At 39.8% G+C, this 24,287-nt stretch overlaps 1 protein-coding gene across 4 annotated transcripts; it reads right to left on the bottom strand.

Annotated features, from left to right (window-relative positions):
• Positions 1-1,561: 1,561 nt before the first annotated feature.
• On the bottom strand, positions 1,562-23,625 carry MGST1 (microsomal glutathione S-transferase 1). Of its 4 annotated transcripts, none has more exons than XM_040235266.1 (4): positions 23,289-23,625; positions 15,419-15,559; positions 12,253-12,347; positions 1,562-2,175 (listed from the first exon to the last, which is right to left on the bottom strand). In XM_040235266.1, the coding sequence occupies exons 2-4, from the start codon at positions 15,542-15,544 to the stop codon at positions 1,929-1,931; spliced, it is 468 nt and encodes a 155-aa protein (XP_040091200.1). In that variant the 5' UTR covers positions 15,545-15,559; positions 23,289-23,625; the 3' UTR covers positions 1,562-1,928. The 4 variants fall into 4 exon arrangements, with proteins under 4 accessions (XP_040091200.1, XP_040091201.1, XP_040091202.1 ...); XM_040235267.1 differs by having other exon boundaries at positions 23,300-23,479; XM_040235268.1 differs by having other exon boundaries at positions 15,419-15,579; positions 23,289-23,438.
• Positions 23,626-24,287: the final 662 nt, after the last annotated feature.

Raw genomic sequence — 24,287 nt, 5'->3', positions numbered from 1 at the left:
AGAAATATGTATTTAGAATTAAGATCAATCACGAGATAGAAAAACTAATAATATAAATGTCAAGTATCAGAAAAATATTATTTTAAATGTTCATCATTTATTAAAAAGGTTTAAGTACACATAATTCCATTTAAGACCAAAAAATCTAAATGTGTATAGATGTATACAGTGTTTTATAGGCTTGTAAACATTTATGTTTTATGATTATATATTTTTATATGGAAACAAAAGAGCATTTTTGATGCTAAATCCATTGGGTAAAAGTTTATAGGAAGACAGGATTTGCACAGTCTCAATTTATCACCCAAATATGATTATAAAGTTTAAAAGATAGCTTTACAGTGAATAAATCTGGTCAATACTACCTTACTAAATTGATCACCTCTAACGGGACAAACTGACATATGTATATTAATGTACTGTAATGTGAAGAACACAACATTACCAAAAATGTTTAATCTCAATCCAAGAATGAGAAAATAATAGAGAAAATCAAATCAGATTAAGGATCACTCTGTAAAACCAGCCTCAAACTCATCAAAAAATGCTAGTCATAAAAGACAAAAAAAAAAAAAAGAACTCATCCATTTTATTGAAAAGTAAATAGAAATGATAACAAAAAAGCAGTGTGAGGTCCTTGTCTGATTCCTAGATCAAAAATAAAGTAGTTATAAAGGACAAGATTGAACTATGTATGTTAAATATATATGTTAAAATGGGCTTCCCTGGTGGCTCAGCTGATAAGAATCTGCCTGCAATGCAGGAGACCTGGGTTCGATCCCTGGGTTGGGAAGATCCCCTGGAGAAGGGAATGGCTACCCACTCTAATATTCTTGCCTAGAGAATTTCATGGACTGTATAGTCCATGGGGTCACAGAGTCGGACGCGACTGAGCAACTTTCACTACTCACCATTTATGTTAAATAATACTATTGTATTAGAGTTGTATTTCTTTTTTAAATTGGAGTATAATTGCTTTAAAGTGTCTCATTAGTTTCTGCTGTTCAAAGAAGTGAATCAGCAATATGTATACATAAATATCCCCTCCCTTTTGGACCTCCTTCCCACCCCCATCCCATCCATCTGGGTCCTCACAGAGCACCAAGTGAGATCTCTATTTCTTCCCTGCAAATAGCTTCATATATACCATCTTAGTTAAATTCTTTGGTGTGATAATGATATAGTTACTTGGAGACTGTTTTGTACATAGGAGATACATGTTGAAGTATTTAGAGTGAAGTGTCTTACGAGCAGCTCACTTTCAAAATGGTTGGATGGCATCACTGACTCAATGGACAGGAGTTTGAGCAAACTCTGAGAGATAGTGAAGGACAGGGAAGCCTGGTGTGCTACAGTCCATGAGGCCAAAAAGAGTCAGACATGACTTAGCAATTGAACAACTTTCAAATTGTTCAGAAAAAACATTGAGTGATGGAGCTAAAGCAAATATGGGGAAATGTTAACAAGTGGTAAATCTAGGTGAAACATATATAAAAGTTCACGGTACTACTTTTCTGTAGCTTGAAACTTTTGAAAATATTTTGAGAAAGTTAAAACCAAATGAAATTATCCTTTGAATTCTTTATTCCATATGCCCATCTCATCAATATTGAAATACAGGTTTAACATCCACATACTTACTCTTTAAAGATTTAAAATATGAAATGTTGAACAAATGTTACAAATTAGAATCAAAATTTACAACAAAGTACTTTATGAATAAGACAAAGGAATTAAAAATTATGTTAAATGTCCTGTGTAAATACAAAACAAGAATAAAGGCTATTGGTGGCATTAATATGCAGACTGGGTTTTCTCTATCTTAATTTCTCTGCTCCCCTCCTGCTTAAAATCATGAAAGGATTCATTACAAATTGGAAGTACAGAATTTTTAGAAAATCATTGGATGATGAGTTGTATGATTCTCTTTACAGGTACAGCTTACTCTTCAGCAATCTGTAAGCCATTGAAAGTGTAACTCCATAGCCAATGAAAAAAGCCAAAGCGCGATTTGGCTGGGGAAGGGGTGTCAAATACGCAATCGTGTGGTAGATTCGTGCTCCGACAAAGAGTCTGAAGTGCAGGATGGCTGTAGAGAGGTCTGGACCACTCAAGGAATACAGAAGGCCAATACCAAGAAATGGCACGATGTTTTCAAGGTCGTTCAAGTGGGCTCTGTGGAAAAAAAGAAGACTTGTAAAACATTAATTTCAAAATCAGCAGAAATACATCCACTTTTCCCTCTCTTCTGAAACTAAATAGAAGTGTTAATGGATCTTAAACACGCAGAGTAAGATTCATTTTATTTCTCTCAAATTCCCTTGCTTCCCTATCCACTTGGCTGTTATTTAGAATGGCTCATTATTTTGTTTCTTTTATTTTCAGTGTATCTCAATATATAAGAAAGAAGACTTTTTGCACTTCCAAGAATATCAAAAGTGCATCTACATAATAAAACTCTCATCATTTTTATACATATAAAATATTTTTTCTTCTGAGGTCTGTACAACAGCAATTCAAGATTCCTCTTATAAAAATTCTTCTTCCCAAAAGCAGAAAATCCTCTGGGTTAGTATCTTTCTTAAGACTCCCCTCCTCACTTGTGCTACGATGCAAAATGGTCACTGATACCACCCTTGCCCATTCACCCAAGCCACTAGGTTACCAGAAATCAATTTACCAATCTTAATATCAAGAATTTCATTTTCTCCACATACAGATTACAGAATATATAACTAGCCTTCCAAACATGGGAAAAATATCAGCCAACCTATCCTAAAATTACAAAAGGAATTAGTAGTGATGGGGCAAAATATACACAAACATGATAGACAATAATAAAAGGAAAGTCATGCATTTAGATCTGAATTTCATACCACAGCTAGAAGAAAACAGAAAGCATGGCTTAGACACAACTTTTTCTCCAATTCATGGCACCTCTGGCTAGGATTGTAAACATAAGACACGTCAATTACTGACAAGACTTTTTTATAATATAAAGTGTGTATTTATAAAAAAAATATATTTTTATAAATATATTTATAAAGTGCTTAATTCTCAAATCTGGTAACCCTGTTCTAGTTTCCACAGTTAAAAACTGCTTAAGAAAAAAAAAAAAAACTGCTTAAGAAAAACTGCTAGACTATAAATTGAGATTTTGATAGAACTTGTAAGCTATTGATACATGTTTCAAAATGAAAGATAGAGACCTGGGTTCAATCCCTGGGTTGGGAAGATCCCCTGGAGAAGGGAAAGGCTACCCACTCTAGTATTCTGGCCTGGAGAATTCCATAGACTATGGAGTCCATGGGGTCGCAAAGAGTCAATCCGACTGAGCGAATTTCACTTTCACTTTTTTCTTTTAGTCAAAAAAAAGTGTAATTACTAAATAATCTTTGCTCAAAGATCACCATTATCACCTCCTTTCCTTTCTCCTGTTTTCTGTAGATTATCTCTAAATTCTCCTGACAAACAGAATAACAACATAGAGGCATGCAGAAGGTAACAGTAACTTAGATACATAACAATTTTGAAAGATTTAAATAAACAACCACATGTTCCTAAATAAAGCAAAGACAGAAAGGGTATGAGTGTTCTTATTCCCTCTGTTTCATGGAACAACCCAAAGGTTACTGAAAGCGAGGTGGGCAAGAAAGGGCAGAAACACTATTTTCTACTAAAGATGAGCTCACATCACCAATAACATCAAGGGTATTTGTTTGGATCCTTTGAATTTTCCTGCTGGACCACAGATATTTCTTCACCTCCCATCTAGGCCATGTTACTTTTCTCCTTTACCACATTCAAGAGAACAGACATTTTTAAAGTTGAGAAAGAGCCTATAATGATGAGACCATGTAGAAATATGTTGGCGCTCAGTTGCTCAGTTGTGTCCAACTCTTGTGACCCCATGGACTGCAGCCTGTCCGTGGATCTTCTGTCCATGGGATTCTCCAGCCAAGAATACTGGAGTAGGTTGCCATTTCCTCCTCTAAGGGATCTTCCTGACCCAGGGATCGAACCTGTGTCTCTTATGTCTCCTGCACTAGCAGGCAGATTCTTTACCACTGCACTACCTGGGAAGCCCTAAGTCTATATTAAGCAATTGACAAATAGAATACAGTGTGAAAACAGAGAAGAAAGTCAAGGAAAATTAGGGGTAAAGAGCTCCAGTGGTGGGGGTTTGGGGGAAGAAATTCAAGGGCAGGGGTTCCTTGGAACTTACTGGCCTCTCCATTTTTTTCTGTCCTCCCTCTATTTCTTTCATTCAGTTCTTTTTCCTCGTCCTCAACCCTCAAAATGGTCTCACAGTATTCCTCACTGTTCTAGTAAGGCCAGTTTTCAACGGAGCCTCACACTGTGTTAATTTATGCCATCTTATATGCTCTTCTTTTTTACTTTTATTTTGTAACTTTTTATTTTATATCTGAGTATAGCTGATTTACAATGTTGTGATAGTTTCAGGTGGACAGCAAAGGGACTCAGCCATACATATACATGTATTCATTCTCCCCAAACTCCCCTCCCATCCAGGCTGCCACATAACATTGAGCAGAGTTCCCTGTGCTCTACAGCAGGTCCTTGCTGGTTATCCTTTCTAAATACAACAGTGTGTACCTATCGGTCACTCTTCCTTTTAGACCCCACTGCAGACACACCCTCTCCCAGTGAGCATCTGCTGTAGTTCAGCATCACCTTCCCACTATAACCCTTTCTCTACTCAAACAACAGAAAGCATCCTAAAGGGGAAGTTTCCTTCATTTCTATGTCATTCCTAGATGGCTACCAAAATCTAGTAGCAGATGGACATCCATCTTTAAGAGCACTTTCTGCTGCTGCTGCTGCTAAGTCGCTTCAGTCGTGTCTGACTCTGTGCGACCCCATAGATGGCAGCCCACCAGGCTCCGCCGTCCCTGGGATTCTCCAGGCAAGAACACTGGAGTGGGTTGCCATTTCCTTCTCCAATGCATGAAAGTGAAAAGGGAAAGTGAAGTTGCTCAGTTGTGTCCGACTCTTAGCGACCCCATGGACTGCAGCCCACCAGGCTCCTCTGTCCATGGGATTTTCCAGGCAAAAGTAGTGGAGTGGGGCACTTTCTACCAGAGTCTATTACTTCCTCTCCATCATCCCATGTTCCCATGTCCTTTCTCTTTGGGGCAGAGGCCCCTTGGTGCAAGCTTGTTCTGGACTGACCTTAACTCCAGCTCTGCTCTGTGCTCAAGATGCTTCAATCAGATCAGAACCACTTGGATCTCAGCATCACCCTGACCTAAACCAGAGTTGCTATATATCATTGAGAACTGTCAGGAGGTGGCCAACCACAAAAGGAGCTTCACACCAGACCAGCTGACTCCTTTCTCTTACCCAAAGCTCTTTATGCTCAGCATGTAGCAGTGTGTTCAAGTTCCTGCAAAGAAATTTTTCCAAACTGCCATGTTCTCTCATCTCCTTTTTTCCTTCCAAATCCTAACATTCTTCAACTTCTTCCCTTATGAAATATTCCCAAAGACCCTAGGAAGTTATACTGGTATCCTACTACTTAACATCTAATGAGAGATAGCTTTATATCATTCTTTAAGTACTACATGCACGCTAGTCTGCTTTTCAGTGGGAAAGTTATAAACCCCTCAAGGGCAGGAAGTCAGTCTTCAAGCCAATTTACAGCATTCCAATAAAAGGAGTGACAGTGAGACACATAGTAATCTCTCAATAAATGCTTCATTCATGCACTGGGGCCAGAAAGGAATCATCTAGCTTTAAGTTTAATCCCATCCTCCACTTCCTTGAAGAATTCCCAGTGAGTGTCAACTGGACCCCACTGAAGAGTCTCAATAAAGAGATATTTTCTATTGAGAGACAGAAGTAGGGGCTGAGAAGGGAGAGTGGAAGGCATCTAAAATCCCCAAATAAAATTTCATTGAAGGTAGCTTATTCTAAACATCTCTTTCTAAGTACTAAAACCTTTTTTTTTTCTCTTTTAAATGTTTCACCTTATTTCTTCAGCTGTCCTGGTTACCTTACAACTTTATCTTGTTGTAAGGAATGTACAAGGGACTTCCCCAGTAGCTCAGTGGTAAAGAATTCGCCTGTCAATGCAGGAGATGCAAAAGACGTGTGTTTGATCCCTGGGTCAGGAAGATCCCCAGGAGCAGAAAATGGCAACCCACTCCAGTACTCTTGCCTGGAAAAACCCATGGACAGAGGACCCTGATAGGCTGCAGCCCATGGGGTTGCAAAGAGTTGGACATGACTGAGCAACTAAGGGTGTGCGTGCATGTGCACGCGCACACACACACACAGGGAATGTATATAGTCTTGAATTCTTTCTAGAACAATATGGGATAGGATTAAATAAATGCATAATGTAAAAGGCTTTCTAATCATCATTGATTTCCTTATGCCCCAAATATAAATAACTTACTTTAGGCTACTTATCTTGACATTTCAACACATATTACTTTATATTTTTAATTAAGGGTTCTATATGTGTAGTGTATATTTTCTCAATATTGCATGCCTAAAAGCATAACTTTCACATCCTTTGTAGCCAAATTCAGTCCCTGTCACCAAAATATGCTAATAGAAACAACTTGATAATTACAAATAGAAATAATGAAAAAGAAAAATTCTAGGTTAAAAATGGAGAGGGGAGATTGTGGGAACTTTTATTCTGAAAAGTATCTCCAAGAGTGATTTAGTAAATCACTTTGTTAACAGAACTGATCTGATCTCAAAAAATACACCTGGAACCTAGAAGCTTCTCTTTCCTGGAGAGTCTTTCTTGCCACATTGAAAAGCCAGTGTCTGATCACCAGGGGGCGCTGTAAACACAGTCCCTGCACCTCCTCAAGGACACACTCCTTTCACAACTAAAGGCAATTGTTCTCACTAAATTTTATTTGTTGTTCACAATCTGATGAGAAGATCAGCTTAGATAATGGCTTTCTCCTTTAGAAATACCATCCCATGGGTAAGGAGAGACAGAAGTAGGGGCTGAGAAGGGAGAGTGGAAGGTATCTAAAATCCCCAAATAAAATCTCTTTAGCTAAGCTTTCATGGGCATACTGTGGTCCACAGAGTCACAAAGTCAGACACAACTTAGCCACTGAACAACCCGAACAACAACAACATGAGTGTAAAGAGAGAAGTTCAGGAGTCCCCTATGTCACCATCTTGACTGACCTCCCCGCTGAAAAATTTTTTCTATTGAGATTCTATTGCCAATCCACTTTTCTAACATGTGAAACACTGAAGTTATGTACCATCTTCATTTAGTATTTTCTAATGCATATCTACACTGTGGTATAATTCTAGACACATTTCACAGGATAAGCAAAATTATATAAAATTAAAGAAGCAGTAAGGAGTTTTCACAGTCATACTTAAACATTTAGATGTTTAGTTTTCTGATGAATAGTTAAGATAGGAAACACCATGAATATATTTGACTACACTTCTAAAATTTGGTGAGTGTAAATAGATAATGAAATGGAGACTGAAAAAAAGTTTTACTTCTCTAATTCAGGTATCAGCTGCAGCATCTAATCCCTTTAGAATCAAGATCATATTTGGCTTATCACTTTTGATTTTCTGGAAAGTCTGAAGCCCCTCCAAAGATTTCTACAGATTCCCTTATGGTATACAGTCTCAAGATTAACTTAGTCCTGCATTTGTGCACATCTTCATATTCTTCATTTTGATATAAACTTGGTTCTTTCTTCAACTTTCTCAATAAATCAGTTAGAAAATGTGGATTAAGATTTGTTGTTGTTGTTGTTGTTTACTCATTAAGTCATTTGCATGCATTAAAAGCTAAGCTGTTATCAACTTAAAATAGACTATTATTAATATAAAACAAGATGTTTTACATAAGACTCAGGGTAACCACCAAGTAAAACCTCATAGCAGATATACAAGGAAAGCAATCAAAGCTTACCCTTAGAGAAAAATCACCAAATTACAATGAAAGAGAAAGGAACAAAGGAATTCCAAAACAACTAAGAAAAAATTTAACAAAATGGCAATAAGTACAAGAAGTGAAGTGAAAGTGTTAGTCACTCAGTCACGTCTGACTCTTTGTGACCCCACGGACTGTAGCCCACCAGGCCCCTCTGTCCATGGAACTCTGCAGGCAAGAACACTGGAGTGGGTAGCCATTCTCTTCTCCAGGGGATCTTCCCAACTTAGGGATCAAACTCAGGACCGCTGCACTGCATGCAGATTCTTTACCCTCTGGGCCACCAGGGAAGCATCAGAAATTACTTTAAATCAAAATGGGCTAACTTCTCCAATCAAACAAGAATGAGTGAACAGATAAAAATAAGACAGGCCCTAACAACATGCTGCCTATGAAGACTTAAGGTCATACATAGACACAAGGTGAGGGTGCAGAAAAAGATATTCCATGCAAACGGAAGCTAAAAGAAAGCTGAAAAAGCTATACTTCTATCAAAAGAAACTGTAACAAGAGACGAAAAAGTTCATTATATAATGATAAAGGGGATCAAGGCATTAAGAGGACATAACATTGGTAAATATATATGCACCCAACATAGGAAACTTGAATATATAAAGCAAACAGTAACAGATCTGAAGGAGAAATAACGATACCATAATTATAGAGGACTTCAATATCTCATTTTCAACAAGGGATAGAGCATCTAGAAAGACCACTTAGCTCAGATGGACCTAAAAGACATTTACAGAACTCTACATCCAACAGCAATAGAATATACATTCTTCCCAGGCACAAATGGAACATTCTCCAAGATAGATCATATCTTAAGCCAAAAAGCAAGTCTTAATAAATTTAAGAAGTGCAAAATCAAGCATTTATTCCAACCACAACAATATGAAACTACAAATCAATTACGAAAAGAAAATTGGAAAATTCACAAAGAGGTCAAAGAAAAAACTCAAGAGAAATCAATAGTATCTTGAGACAGATAAAGAAAGAAACAGAACATACCAAACTCATGGGGACTCATCAAAGGCAATCTAAGAAGGAAGTTTATAGTGATAAACGCCCACATTTAAGAAAAAAATCTCAAATGAACAACCTAATCTGACGTATCAAGAAAGTAACAAAAGAAAAGCAAACTAAGCCCAAAATTAGTAAAGGAAAGAAATAACAAAGACCAGAATAGACATAAATGAAATAGAAACTAAAAATACAATAGAAAAAAATCAGTGAAACTAAGAGCTGATGTTTTGGAAGGATAAAATAGACTAACTTTACCGCTGCTGCTGTTTAGTCACTGAGTTGTACCTGACTCTTTGAGTCCCCATGGACTGTAGCCCACCAGGCTCCTCTGTCCATGGGATCTCCAAGGGAAGAATACTGGAGTGGATTGCCATTTCCTTCTCCAGGGTATCTTCCTGACCCAGGGATTGAACCCGTCTCTTGCTTGGCAAATGGATTCTTTTCCACTGAGTCACCTGGGGAAGACGAACTTTAAAATAGCATCAAAAAGAATAAAATGCTTAGGGATAAACTTAACCAAAGAGAGGAAAGATCTATATACCGAAAACCATAAGATACTGATGAAAGAAATGAAGAAATATAGATAAATGGAAAGATATTCTCTCCTCATGGACTGGAAAAATTAATGTTAACACTGTTAAAATGTCCACACAACCCAGAGTACTGTACTCCCTCTCAAAATCCCAATGGCATTTTTTGAGAAATTTTTTTTTTAAAGTCCCCAAATTTGTGTGAAACCACAAATGACCCTGAATATCCAAGCAATCTTAAGCAATAAAAACAAAGCTGGAGACTTCATACTTCCTGATTTCAAACTACATTACAAAGCTATAGAAATCAAGTCAGTATTTTTTTGGCATAAAAGCAGACTCACAGATCAATGGAACAGAATAGAGAACCCAGAAATAAACTCATGCAAGTATACTCAATTTTTTACACAGAAGCCAAGAATACACAGTAGGAAAGGGCAGCCTCTGCAGTAAATTGTGTCAGGAAAACTAGATTTCCACATGCAAAAGAAACTGAACCCTATCTTATACTTTACACAAAAATCAACTCAAAATGAATTAAAGACTTGAATATAAGACCTGAAACCATAAAATTTCTAGAGGGAATATAAAGGTTGTAAGCTCTTTGACACTAGTCTTGGAAATGATATCTTTGGATTTGACACCAAAAGCAAAAAAAAAAAAAAACAAAAATAAACAAGTGGGACTACATCAAATCAAAAAGCTCCTGCTCTGCAAAAGAAGCCATCAACAAAATTGAAAAGCAAGTTATGGAATGGGAAAAAATATTTGCAAACCCCATATCTGATAAGCAATTAATATTAAAAATATATAATTTTCATAGCCCCAAATTAATAGATAAACAAATAAAATGATCCAATTAAAAAAGGGAGACCCAAATAGCCATTTTTCTAAAGAAGACATCTAAATGGCCAAGAGGTACTCATCATCACTAATCAGCTGGGTAAATGCAAATCAAAGCTAAAATGAGTTATTACATTACACCTATTAGGATGGCTACTGTGGAAAAGACAAGAGGTAGCAAATAGTTGCCAGAATGTGGAGAAAAGAGAACTCTTCTACATTGCTGCCAGGAATATAAACTGGTACAGCCACTATGGAGAACAGTTTGGAAGGTCCTCCATGGTGGTTCAGATGCAGTGTGGGAGACTTGCGTTCCACCCCTGGGTTGGGAAGATACCTGGAGGAGAGCATGGCAGCCCACTCCAGTATTCTTGACTGGAGAATCCCCGTGGACAGAGGTGCCTCTTGGGCTACAGTCCATGGGGTCACAAAGAGTTGGACACAACTGAGCAACTAAGCACAGCAGAGCATAGCACAGAACTTACCTACCATTATCCCAAAAAGATTAGACTATTATTCAGTCTTTAAAAAAAAAAAAAAGGAAATCTTGTCATTTGAACGAACCTGAAGGACATTACAGTGGATGAAATAACTAAGACAGAGAAAGACAAATATTGTAAGGTAGCATTTATAAATGGACTCCAGCGAAAGGAAAAAAGGCTGAACTCATAAGAACAGCAAGTAGTCGTTGCCAGGGGATAGGGGTCGGGGAAAATCTGAAGAGATTGATAAAACAGTACTAACGGTCAGTTATAAGATGAACAAGGTCTGAGGATCTAAGGATAACACACTGACTACAGCAGATAGCACGGAATTGTGTAACTGTGTAACTGAAAGCTGGGGCTTCCCAGGCGGCACTGTGGTAAAGAAACGGCCTGCCAGTGCAGCAGATGCGGGCGATGGGCGTGTAATCCCTGGGTCGGGAAGATCCCATGGAGTAGGAAATGGCAACCCACTCCAGTATTCTTGACTGGAAAATTCCATGGACAGAGGAGGCTGGTGGGTTAAGAGTCCAGGGGGCCACAAAAGAGTCAGACATTACTGAGCAACTGAACACATAGCACATATAACTGAAAGTTGCTATGAGAGTAGAATTTAAATGTTCTCCCCAAAGAAGAGGGGAGGAGAGATGAAATCTGAGAGGTGATGGATGTGTTAATTAATGAAATTCATTAATTAATGTCAGCTAATTCAATGGAAGGACTCCTTAGAAACATATATGTGTATCAAATGACATTGTACACTGCAAATTGTACACTTACAATTTTGTCAATTAAGCTTCAGTAAAGATGAAAGAAAAGGCTTGTAATTTACATCACTTTATGACAAGGATTAAGAAATATACCTTCAGAACTAGAATTGAATGTGCTTTTAAAATAAGTTTATTAATGGTATCATTAGGAAGCTGGGTAGATGGTATGTTGGCTTATTGCTTTTCATTGTTTACTGAATTCTCTGTACATTAAATATAATATCTACAAAGGAGGGAGAGAGAGAGAAGATAGGTAGAGATTTCTCAAGTTCATACTTTCCATTTTATGCAAAAATACCTAGTTCTTCAACCTTTTACCCAAGTTGACAGTCTCACCTCTGGAGAAAGAGGACAAAACCTGCAAGAATCTACCATCCTCATTTCACCTCCTACCTGTCATTAATTTTGATAAATCCCTACACAGAACAAAGTCATTAATCCTAACAAAGTGCACAGAAAAGCTAAATTGGAAATACATGCAATCACAGTGATAGTTGGAGACTTCTAGATGGCTAATTTTCTATAATTATACAGAGTAGGTAGAATGATTGACTTTTCTTTTTCTTCAGACCCCAACATCCTCACTTGACTCTGAGACCAACATCCCGTGATCAAATGAGTCATTTCTGGAGACACTGGTTTACCTTCGAACACGTTCCACCCTGTCATCTGTCCGAAGATACTTCTTGGCATTTTCTCCTTTGCCAAAGCCTGCACAGTCTTCTGGGTTGGCAAAAACCTATTCCAAATACCAAGAAAAAAAAAATTTATTTCAAATACCAAATAACATGGGGGGTACTCTACCTGATATTCGTATTTTATCAGAAGAAATACAGGCATCCAAGTTGGTCATTTGGTCATTATGAAAAAAAAATTTGGGAGCTATAGATCAAACCTAGGGGTAGAAGAAAGAATGTGGATTCTTAGGTAGCTTAGTGGTAAAGAATCTGCCTGCTAACATAAGAGACACAGAAAATTCAGGTTTGATCCCTGGGTCCAGAAGATCCCCTGGAGTAGGAAATGGCAACCCACTCTAGAATTCTTGCCTGGGAAATCTTATGGACAGAGGAGCCTGGCAGGCTACAATCCATAAGGTAGCGAAGAGTTGGACACAACTGAGCACATACACACAGGAGAAAGCATCTCTTCTTAAAACCTGAATTTTTAATAACAGTGTAAAAAGACTTTTAAAGAGAAGCATAAATAGGAACTTTAAAAACCAATATATAAAAACAGTGAAAAGGCAGCAAAATCAGAAAAAAGCATAATTGAGTCCTCATTAAAATAATAAAAAGTTATTATTATGGTGAACTGGCATTTTTTAATAGTAATGTTGATGCACTTCTCCTGAAGAACATTATTTCCAACTGATTGGCTCATTATGAAAGTCATAAGTTTATTTGCCAAAGAGACCAGAGAACAGGCATGCAGCATAAAAGAGTGGGGACAGGAAAAGTGTTTTGTACTTTGTTAGGATGTGTGTGCCTCCTTTTCCTCTGAATATATAAAACTTTAGGTTGAACAATCCGGTGAAATATAAGAAGTTGAACTGTATTCCTATAAACACTAAGCACATGTTCCAGGGCATATTTTCACACAGTCCTTCCTGTCATTATTATGCTCTTTGAAATGATTTCCCCATTCCCTGAAACTTGAAACATGTATTTAAAAATACTTATGTTCCACTATTTAATGATTTATCATAAAGAAAAACATGAACTATAAAATTAGCCTTAATTTAAGTGGAGAAACTTCATAAATATTATAGTATTTTTCTTAATACGACATGAGCATTTATTTCAGATAAAGATGTTGAGGAGAACTGATCAGCTCTTGAGGGCAGATCTGGCTGTCTGGTTCTGAAATAAATGTATGGCACATACTGGATGTTCAATAAAGAGATTTTGAATAAGCAAATAATGTATTACAACACAAAGTGCTTGAAATAGGAGTTTAAGCCAATCTGAATTTGAATCTCAGCCTCAGCCTTGGTTGGTGTGTAATCTTGGGAAAGCTACTGAACCACTCTGATTTTGATTTCCTCATCCATAAAATGGGAAGAGCAATGCTCATCTCACAGGATAATGCTAACAATTATGTAAAATGCTTCCATGACGTGACACACAAACAGAGTGTCACGGTGCCTAGCATAGATAACTGGCACTTCACAAATTTGAATTCCCTTCCCCTTTTCTTCTAAGCCCCTTGGGCTTCCCTGGTGGTTTCGACGGTAAAGTGTCTGCCTGCAATGCAGGAGACCTGGGTTCGATCCCAGAGTTGGAAAGATCCCCTGGAGAAGGAAATGGCACCCCATTCCAGTACTCTTGCCTGGAAAATCCCATGGACGGAGGAGCCTGGTTGGCTACAGTCCATGGGGTCGCAGAGAGTCAGACATGACTGCGCAACTTCACTTTCACTTTCTTCTAAGACAAGCAACATTTCTGCTATCCTTGATGCCACAGTATTTCTAGAGGATAGTAAGGATCTGGTGGTTGCTTGTTTAGTCTCTCAGCTGTGTCTGACTCTTTTGTAACCCCATGTACCATAGTCCACCAGGCTCCTCTGTCCATGGGATTTCCCAGGCAAGAATACTGGAGTGGGTTGCCATTTCCTGCTCCACGGGATCTTCCTGACTCAGGGATCAAATCCCTCATTTCTTGTGTCTCCTGCACTGGCAGGTGGATTCTTTACCACTGAGTTAAGACCTGGTAGTAGCAGCCACTTTATAGCCAGAGGCTCAAACACCTTGCCCTGTTAGAGGTTTACCCGTGTGGATATGTGCTCCATTAAAATGCAAACATCATTGGGAAGGAATGATACCTCAAGATAGGAATAAGAAAATAGCTTAGGGAGGCCTGTGACTTCTAAATAAAAGTAAGGCTCTGGAGGACAGAAACTCGGGACCGGGACCAAGAGAGAGAAATGTTTACAGAAAGAAGCTGGTGAACAGGCACAGGAGTCACACCAGTAAAAATCATCTAACTGTGTAGCTTTGCTTTTCCCTTGTCACTGTTGTCACAAAACCAACTTGCACACAGGTTGCCTGCTCAGTCACTCAGTCGTGTCGAACTTTTTTGTGATCCCATGGACTGTAGCCTGCCAGGTTCTTCTGTCCACGGGATTCTGTAGGCTAGAATACTGGAGTGGGTTGCTATTTTCTCCTCCAGTAATCTTCCCAGACCAGGGACTGAATCCATGTCTCTTACATCTCCTGCACTGCAGGTGGATTCTTTTCTTCTGAGCCATCAAGAAGCTCTTCCTCTGTATATGGGTTATGTGTTTCAAAATTTTCTACCACCTTCCCCAAGCCTCCATTAAAAAAAAAAAATTGTTATAATGCTGGGTAGAAATACTATTCACTTAAGAAATCATAACCACATAAAATTCAAATGCCTTGTCCCAATAATAGAGACTCTATTGATAACAATAAGAACTTAATTCTGTGCCCTAAGGTATATCCCTGATCTGTAATAGAGCTGAAAACATCAATTCACTGTCTAGAAAGTGACTATTTTCTAAGCTCTAGTTAGCAAAATTAACTTCAAAATCATCAAGTTTCCTTGAAAAATCTGATAGTTCAGAAATCTCTTATGCTAACTGAACAATAAAAATAAACAAACAAAAAACCATTTACTGATTTCTGGGAGAAACTACCTATTCTGTAAATATATCAGAACCACTTGAACTAAATGACTGCATATTCATTTACAGTATTAAACAATATGCCATTGGGTTTCACACACACACAAAAAAAAAAGAAAATTGCTCTCCAGAATCCCAACTGTTAAAATACTGCCTCCCATGTCTTACCTTTCTTGTCAGTCTATAGAATGCAGTTGCAATGCTCATAAACATCATTTTTGAAAGCACAATCGTCGTGTAAGAGGCAAAGGCCATGAATACTTCATTCTCCATTAGCTTCGAAAGGTTGACCATTTTTTTGATTTTGGTCTGGAATGTTAAAAAAGATTTTAGATAAGATAGGAAAAAACAGACATAAATATCCCCAAATAACTTGATGGTCACTTGGTGTCCTTATTCTACAGTATTAACCATATTGTTCTTGAAGATATTTTGGGTTATTTGAAGAAGAAATAATCATTTAGATTTTTTTAATGACTAGTATCATATTTTTTTCTCATTCTTTTCTTCCATTTTAATCATTTATTTAAAGTTACTCTTTTTATGCAAGTCAAGAAATACATGTAATAGTCTTTGCTCTTATCCATGGTTTTCTTTTTTTAAAATTTGTTGTTATTAGAGTATAGCTGCTTTACAACGTCGTATTAATTTCTGCTGCTGCTGCTGCTAAGGCGCTTCAGTCGTGTCCAACTCTGTGCGACCCCAGAGACGGCAGCCCACCAGGCTCCCCCGTCCCTGGGATTCTCCAGGCGAGAACACTGGAGTGGGTTGCCATTTCCTTCTCCAATGCGCGAAAGTGAAAAGTGAAAGTGAAGCCGCTCAGTCGTGTCTGACTCTTAGCGACTCCATGGACTACAGCCTACCAGGCTCCTCCGTCCATGGGATTTTCCAGGCAAGAGTACTAGAGTCAGTTGCCATTGCCTTCTCTGGTATTAATTTCTAGTGTACAGCAAAGTGAATCAGCTATACCTACTCATATAGCCACTCTTTTTTGGATTCCCTTCCCACTTAGGTCACAACTAAGCACTACACAGAGTTCCCTGTGCTATAGAGTAGGCTCTCATTCATTAGTTATCTATTTTATACATAGTATCAATAGTGTATATATGTCAATCCTAATCTCCCAATTCATCTCACCCCCATCCCTGGCTTTTTCTGGCTCTGTATCATTAAGCTTGAACATATCAAACCAGCACTGTGTGAAAATGAAAATATAGGGGTTATCACAAGCAAATATACATAGGTAAACTTCGCTAAAGCTAGAATAAAATCATATTTTGCATCAAGATGAGCCACAAATTGGACACAAACCAGAATCCATCTCTTTCAAAACATCAAACTATGTACATAGTAGTACCTAATGTTTGAGTAGAAATGCCTAAGTTCTAATACACACCCTTCTTTATAAATCCAGTTCACAACCTTTTGTCATTTCAGTGGTAATCAAGATCTCAGACTCCAGGATTTGAATTCCAGTCACATCATTTGGTTATTGTCTTTGATTGAGAGATTGAGCCTCTGTGAAACTGGATTTCTTCGTTGGTAAGATAGGAATAGTTGCTGTTCAGTTACTAAGTCGTGTCCAACTCTGCAACTCCATGGACTGCAGCATGCCAGGCTTCCCAATCCATCACCATCTCCGGGAGTTCGCTGAAACTCAGGTATATTGATTGCATTGGTGATGCTATCCAACCATCTCATCCTCTGTTGCCCCCATTTTCCTCCTGCCCTCAGTCTTTCCCAGCATCAGGGTCTTTTCCAGTGAGTCAGCATCTCCCAACTTAATGGGTTATTGTCAGGATTTAAGTGAGATAACATGACCTAGCACAGTGCCAGGTCCATGAAAACCCTCAATAAAGCTTATTATCTCCTTATCATGATCATCACTATCACCACGACCAGGGTCCTCATTCACACCAATACAAGTGAAGAGGGTGAAACAGCATAATGGAAACATAAAATAAAAGGCTTGCAAACATGGGGGCAGAAATAGTCATTTATGATAGTTTCGTTGAAGGGAGAAGGGGAGGAGGATTAGCTTTACAAAACTCTTCAGGTCACTTCACATTCTGTATTTACTCCCATCGAAAAGCTGTCAAGAGTAAATGGAATGTAACTCCCTGAATCTAGAGTTGGAAGAGTAACTGGAGAAGTGCTCAGGAGGAGGAAGAAGAGGGACACAAATGATACTCAAATCCAAGTGGGTAAGAATTTAGGAAAAAGCTGAAAGTCTGTACTATCTGACATTCTTTTTAACCTCCTCTGTTCTACTATCAGCCCCACTACCTACACCTTCTCTTTCTTCCACATAAACACACATCTTTTATCATGAGTGTATGTGTGCATGCATGCTAAGTCGCTTCAGTCATGTCTAATTCTCTGCAACCCTATGGACTATAGCCCGCCAGGCTCCACTGTTCATGGGATTCTCCAGGCAAGAATACTGGAGTGGGATGTTGTGCCCTTCTCCAGGGGATCTTCCCAACCCAGGGATCAAACCCACGTCTCTTATGTCTCCTGCATTGGCAGTTGGGTTCTTTGCTACGAGTGCCACCTGAGAAGCCCATCTTTTCTCATACCCAAGCGTAAACACCATTTTACTGGCTTAGCATGGAGTGTTGTCTCTTGTAGACATATCTGTTCCTGCCTTTAAAACTCAACTCCTGCATGCAACCTATTTAGAGAGATTATTCTAATCATTTTATCCATCTACCAATAATCTATAAACCTATCTTTCCAGACTCGGCTACTGGTCATCCAGTTGTCTGTATGTTACTGTTGAATGTGACATGTCTATATATATAATACATATATATTTAATTTTATAAGACTTGGCTATATTATACCATGTACTTTATGTGCATTACCTTACATAATTTCTATAAGACTATAATCCTCATGAGTACATCTATTTGACAGATGAAAAAAATGGAAATTAGAGATACTGAGCAGCCACACTGGGAGAGGAACCCAAGTCTCTGATCTCACATCTCATATACCAACCACACTGCACCGTCTCCTTCAAGAGACTGCAAACTGCTTAATTCTGACTCAATGAACATTGGGTGAAGCCTACCCTGCACCTAGCCTAGCCCTGCACCAGTGCCAGCACCCATTCTACCAGTTATCTTCCTTCTTCTTCCAATTATGCTACAAAGTAAGTATTAGTCCCATTTTGGAAATAAAAATCCAAAGCTTCCTAAGCAATCTGTTTTGAAAAGCAGGCTAAAAAAAGCCTCCTTGGGTTCAGGCAAATAGAAATGTACAGTTAACCCTTGAACAACACAGATCTGAACCATGTGGAGCTACTTATATTTGGATTTTTTTCGATACTAAATACCAGAGTGGTACAACTACAGAGTAGTTGGTTGAATCTGCAGATGCAGAGCCACGGATATAAAGCAACTGTGTATAAGGAGGAGGTGACTATAAGTTACATGTGGATTCTCACCTACCCAGAGGATAGGTCCCCAACCCCCATGATATTCAAGGATCAGCTGCATTTATAAACACTCTCACACATACAGCAGCAGCAAATTAATCCACCTCCACAGGTCAGTAGTCTTAAAAGCAAGTATGATAGATTCTGCCAGCTAAAGACTGTCACTTGCCATCTGATTCTATGAGAATCTTTATCATGCCCTGAAAGGAGTTCAGAGTTTATCAGAAAGAAGTCACCCTGTGTTCTAGGAAAACTGGCAAAACTGGCTTTCAGATAGTTAGACATTTTCCGGGAGAAACTTTTATGAGCCAGATTTCTTGCATCTTCTTATACCTAGAAAAGCACTAAAATCATTAATGGAGACACCTATTCCTCATAACCAGCAGCAACCTTCTACCAAGATCTGGGTTTGACTGCACATACCCCGTTTACCAAAGTCATTTATATACTGACTTCCCCATCTACCTCTTTAGAGAAGTTCCTCAGCTTTAGAGAAGCTAGCTGAGGGGCTGTCTCCTGGGCTACAGTCCTCAGTAAGCCTCAACAAAAACTGAACTCAGAGCTCTCACATTATGTTTTTTTCTGTCCACATTTCTCAGTGCAAGATAATATTATACTTTTAGTAACATTTTAATTTTTTTTTTTTTTTTTTGATGTGGATTTTCCCCCCAACTGTTGCTGGGCAAAGAACCAGCTGTTAAAACACTGGTTCTGTTTATGGAGCTTTTTTTTTTTTTTTTTTTTTGGCCACCAAGGCATATGAGATCTTAGTGCCCCATCCCCAACAGGGATCAAACCCACACCTGCCTACATGGGAGAGTCTCAACTTCTAGACTGCCAGGAAGCCTCCACCCCTTGCTTTTTGCAACATTTAATGTATCTATTATTGTTCTAGTATGGGGGTGGGGAGAAGTCACCAATAAACTGCTTTCTTCTTCACAGGGCTGCTACGGCTAAATCACTTCAGTCTTGTCCCACTCTGTGCGACCTCATAGACAGCAGCCCACCAGGCTCCCTTTTCCCTGGGATTCTCCAGGCAAGAACACTGGAGTGGGTTGCCATTTCCTTCTCCAATGCATGAAAGTGAAGTCGCTCAGTCATGTCCGACCGTCAGCGACCCCATGGACTGCAGCCTTCCAGGCTCCTCCATCCATGGGATTTTCCAGGCAAGAGTACTGGAGTCCCCACTCCAGTGGGGTGCCATTGCCTTCTCCGACTTCACAGTGCACTTGGAGTAATTAGCTTAATAAGGAATCTCTAAATCCTATGCCTCTGGACAGACACAGCAGGGAGGTTAATTAAAAAAAAAAAAAAAACACAACTTAAGAAAAGTTTATCAAGTAGGAGGTGCTACTCTCCAACCCTAGTTTTAAAAGTCAACAGGTTTCTGTAGGTCTTCACCAATGTTCTCAGAATGAAATGCATTTATCAGTGAAAGCAAAGTCGAGAATATGGTTTTCTCTCAGTAAACATGGGTATTGACAGAGCGGAGAAAAGATGGAAGACTTTCAGACTGTTGCTGGGAAAAGAACACAAAATCTTGAGCACTTGGGGACAAAGGTCAATGGCAGGATTTTTTTTTTTTTCTCTAAATGTGAACAATGCACAAAGTGTACTTCATGGAGAGAATTTCTCAATCACCAAGAATGTGGCTTAGCTCCTCCAGTCTGTGGTTTTGGGAGATGGCCAATACTGAGCTCCTGACACCGCACTCTTGTGAGCCCACAAATCGCCTCTCAGGATGGACGAAGTCCACTCCCAGCACATCTGAGGGTGGGGTAAGCAGAGCTAAAGGTAAGACATTAAGAAACAGGAGTCGTTTATAGCATGAAATTAGGCAGTGCTAATCTGGACTTTTTTTTTCAAGGTTTATTTGTTGATAAGCTGCCTTGAACTTGCATCATGCCATTGCACTGCACTCCAAAAAGAAGTTACTAGAAGCTTTGTTCATGAAAGGCCATCAAGAGAGAGGAGAGCAGTAGAGCAGTAATAATAATTCAGAGGTTAAAGTGCTCAGTGATTTGAGTAGTCAAGGAATGCAGTAGAAATTATCTAAGAAAAGTAAGCAGAGCAAAACATGAACCTTGGTGATGAGTTACAGAAATTATTCCAGTGATGAATTCTATTTGGACAGTGTGTTGTCCCTTTCATTGTCCAACACTGGTTGGCATAATAGAGAATATATCTACCTCTCTCACCAGAGAGAGGGACTCAGTCACCTAATGTGGAGGGGGTGCCTTTACAAAGGACAAAGACAGACTCCAAAACCAGACATAGTGGGTCCAATTCTGCCATTTACTAGCTGTGATTAACGAATCTTCCCTGCAACATGAGGCTAATAAAACCTCCTACCTCACAAAACTCTTGGGAGCATTAAGTGAATAAAAGATAAAGTGGGGAGTCTGGGAAAAAGTGGAGGCATGCCTATGAGTGGCTGGGTCCCTTCGCTGTTTGCCTGGAACTGTCACAGCATTGTTAACTGGCTATGCCCCAGTACAAAATAAAAAGTTTGAAATAAAAAAATAAAAAGAAAAAGAAAGGTAGTGGGATCTGGTAAGTGCTAGGTAAGTATTTGGTGAATAAATAAGCTCTTACCTTGGCACTGTTCTAGGCATTGAGGATACAATTTCAGAGTTTTCAAAGGCCATAGCATTATCTCTCTTGAGAACTTGGAGAAATTCAAGTAGTCAGAGCAAATAATATTTGTCTCTACCTTGAACATATAATGAAACTGAGACCCAGAGAGGTAGAATTAGTAATCTGACCCAAATTCACAGTGGAGGGCCCAAGACTGGAACCCAGTTTTCTCTAATATTGAACCTGTAGGCTATTCCCCATCAAGGAGAATTCTGGACTACCCTGGTCTTCTGGGAAATTCTTTCTGTCAAATCCCCTTCCTGTCTTATCCCCCTCACCCTCCCCCCAGAATCCCACCCCCACCCCCTTATTATCTATCACAGTTTAGTGACAGATACTATTAACTGAGAAATAGTCCTCTTCTCTTTATAGGCTCTTGGCCAAAAAGAGCAAAGTTCTCTTATTTATGGCGGCCTTTCTCCATCAATATTGTGCAACACATAGAAAATGTGAGCACACATTCCCATGATCATGACTCTGCAATTTCAGACCTTCTTAAAGCAACAGAACGCTGCCCATGAGATAAAGAGAAAAGACAAGTCAGTGGTCTCCTCGCTGTTTGTGAGTTCTAGAATTTACTGAAAAGACTGACTGCAGACATGGCCCCCTATGCTTCAGGGCCCAGGTGTTCGGGGTGGGGGAATGCTGCTGGGTTGTGCAGAGAGGGGGATTATGCTCAGGAAACTATGCTGACCTCCTTTTCTAGTCTCAGCATTTAAGAAACTCCACTCTCACACAAACCCTCAGAAAAACCGCCCTTGCCACAGAAAGTAATATTCAAATTTGGACCGATTTGCTATTTTTCAAGATGGCCAAAGATGGTCAACACACACAGGCCTCTTACTTTGGAAACCTCAGAAGACAGCAAAACTCAATACCAGCCTAATTCCCAGAGAACGCAAAAGGTGTGTCTTCTTTGGTATTCACAGCAGGCTAGGGCTCTGAGAACACTGCGCTGGCCTGGTTTAAAGCCTGTTAGCTGGGGGCCTGAACAAGTTTCCAAAGGCTATTCAATAATGTTTGATGACAGCCCCCTTGGCACTTTCTTAGAGGGTAAACAGCAGAGGGAAAAGGAGAAAATAAAAAGTAGTGTCAGGACTACCCAAAGGGCTTGTGACTATTTCAAAGAACGCCGCAGCCTGGAGATAGAATCTGCAGGCACCCTGGCCCCCCACCGCCCAAGTCCAGCAATGGCAGTCACAGATGAGGCCTTAACTCCCAGAGAAGGGCTCCTCTCTCCTTTACTCCTTCCACAGGGCTTCCATCTCCAGACTGGGCTCCCCCCACCCACCTCCACAGTCAAGAACCTTCCCAAGGGGTTTGATCCTTAGCTTTCCAATCAAAGACTCTGCTGCTGCTGCTGCTGCTAAGCTGCTTCAGCCGTGTCCGACTCTGTGGTATCTAACTCATCAAATAGGATCTGATTCAGGTCATGCTGCACTTTGTTCATTATTAGTATTATTTTTACCTTGCTGATGTTTCTCTGGCCTGTCATAGTGAACCAAGAAAAGTAAGTTCTATCTTTCAGGCGACGCAAAGGCCAGTTTGTCCTAGATCTCAGAAGTTCTGCAAGATTTTACCCCCTTAGGATGAACAGAAGTTTCTTAAACTGCAGCCATTCCTCGATTGCTGTTACATGAGCTCACGTTTTACTCCCCGAGAGCTCAATGGGCACCCTTTCCAAGTGGATGCTCCCTTGGCTTGAGAATTTTAAGTGGGTAAATCATCACTTAAACACAAAAAGAATTATTCTCTCAAGTTTTATTCCTGGAGTTTGACAGTTTATCTACGGGGTTGGGTGGGAGGGTAAAGGAAGGAAACTCCCTTTTAAAAGTAATGGATTGAAAAGCAAACTTTTAGCAGTTACTCTGTGCAAACAAGTTTCCGGTCGGCAGAGATACCCCAAGCCTGCACCTGCCACCCCGGCCCCCTTCCCGCCGCCACCCTCTCTCTTCTTACCCTCTGCTTACACACTACTCGCGAGCAGGTGGTGTGAATCCGAGCAGGAGAAAGATCACGAGCCGGTCCCAGAAGCGGGTCGCGCGGGAGCTGTGGGACTTTCAATGCGCGGGGCTGGCAGGACACAGAGGCCACGCCCCCTCTGGTTAATTTCCTCCGCTTTTGTCTCCGGGTCGCTGAAAGCACACCGGTCGACCTCGCCAAACCCCTCCCCTAACTCGCCTGATTTTTCTCTCCCGGGGTAACCACCTCCGCCTACCAGTTGCGGTTTCTGAACTTTTTCTTTTCCGCGCGGGCTGAAGCGCTCAACCCCAAAGGCCACTTGCCCGCTGCAGCGGCTGGGGACCTTTCAAGTTTATGTAGTTGCAAACAATTTTTAAAGGTTTCAGTGTTGAAACCACTGAAAGCTTTAGAGAAGGTTTAAATCTAGGGGGCGGGGCAAGGAAGGGACCTGATTAGAGGTCGCTGATACTTCTGTCGAACTTTGCTTTCCCTGCTTCGAAAGGTTGGCACTGACAACAATGTAACCTTTGGTGTAGATTACCTAAAAGTCTTCCAAATCAGTGATCCTGGACAATTTGCTTCCCCACTCTGAACAGAAAGGGTTGAGAGGAAGAAATTAAAATGGGTCAATTCTTACACAATCAGCTTAGTATAGCTTTTGTAAGGACTTAAGGGGAGTGTTTAAGAAAGGTGTAGTTATTCCAATACTAGTATCTAGGCTGTAAGGAGATCAAATCCGTCAATCCTAAAGCAGATCACAGTCCTGAATATTCATTGGAAGGACTGATGCTAAAGCTGAAGCTGTAATACTTTGGCCACCTGATGTGAAGAGCCCACTCATTGGAAAAGACCCTGATGCTGGGAAAGATCGAGGGCAAGAGTAGAAGGGGACCGCATACGGTGAGATGGCTGGATGTCATCACCGACTCAAAGGACATGAGTTTGAGCTAACTCCAGGAGAGAGTGGAGGACAGAAGAGCCTGCTGTGCTGCAGTC

Source organism: Oryx dammah, unplaced genomic scaffold, assembly GCF_014754425.2.
Source record: "Oryx dammah isolate SB20612 unplaced genomic scaffold, SCBI_Odam_1.1 HiC_scaffold_29, whole genome shotgun sequence".
Classification (NCBI taxonomy): Eukaryota; Metazoa; Chordata; class Mammalia; order Artiodactyla; family Bovidae; genus Oryx; species Oryx dammah.
The sequence above is the reverse complement of the archived record's forward strand: the minus strand, read 5'-3'. Positions and strand labels throughout refer to the sequence as shown.

Bases quoted from the DNA above. Each gene is read 5' to 3' on its own strand.
- MGST1 (XM_040235266.1), bottom strand. From the start codon at position 15,544: ATGGTCAACCTTTCGAAGCTAATGGAGAATGAAGTATTCATGGCCTTT. The intron at 12,348-15,418 runs GTAAGACATGGG...TATTTGGAATAG, and splicing joins TCTATAGACTGACAAGAAAG to GTTTTTGCCAACCCAGAAGA. The intron at 2,176-12,252 runs GTAAACCAGTGT...TTTTTTCCACAG, and splicing joins AGGGTGGAACGTGTTCGAAG to AGCCCACTTGAACGACCTTG.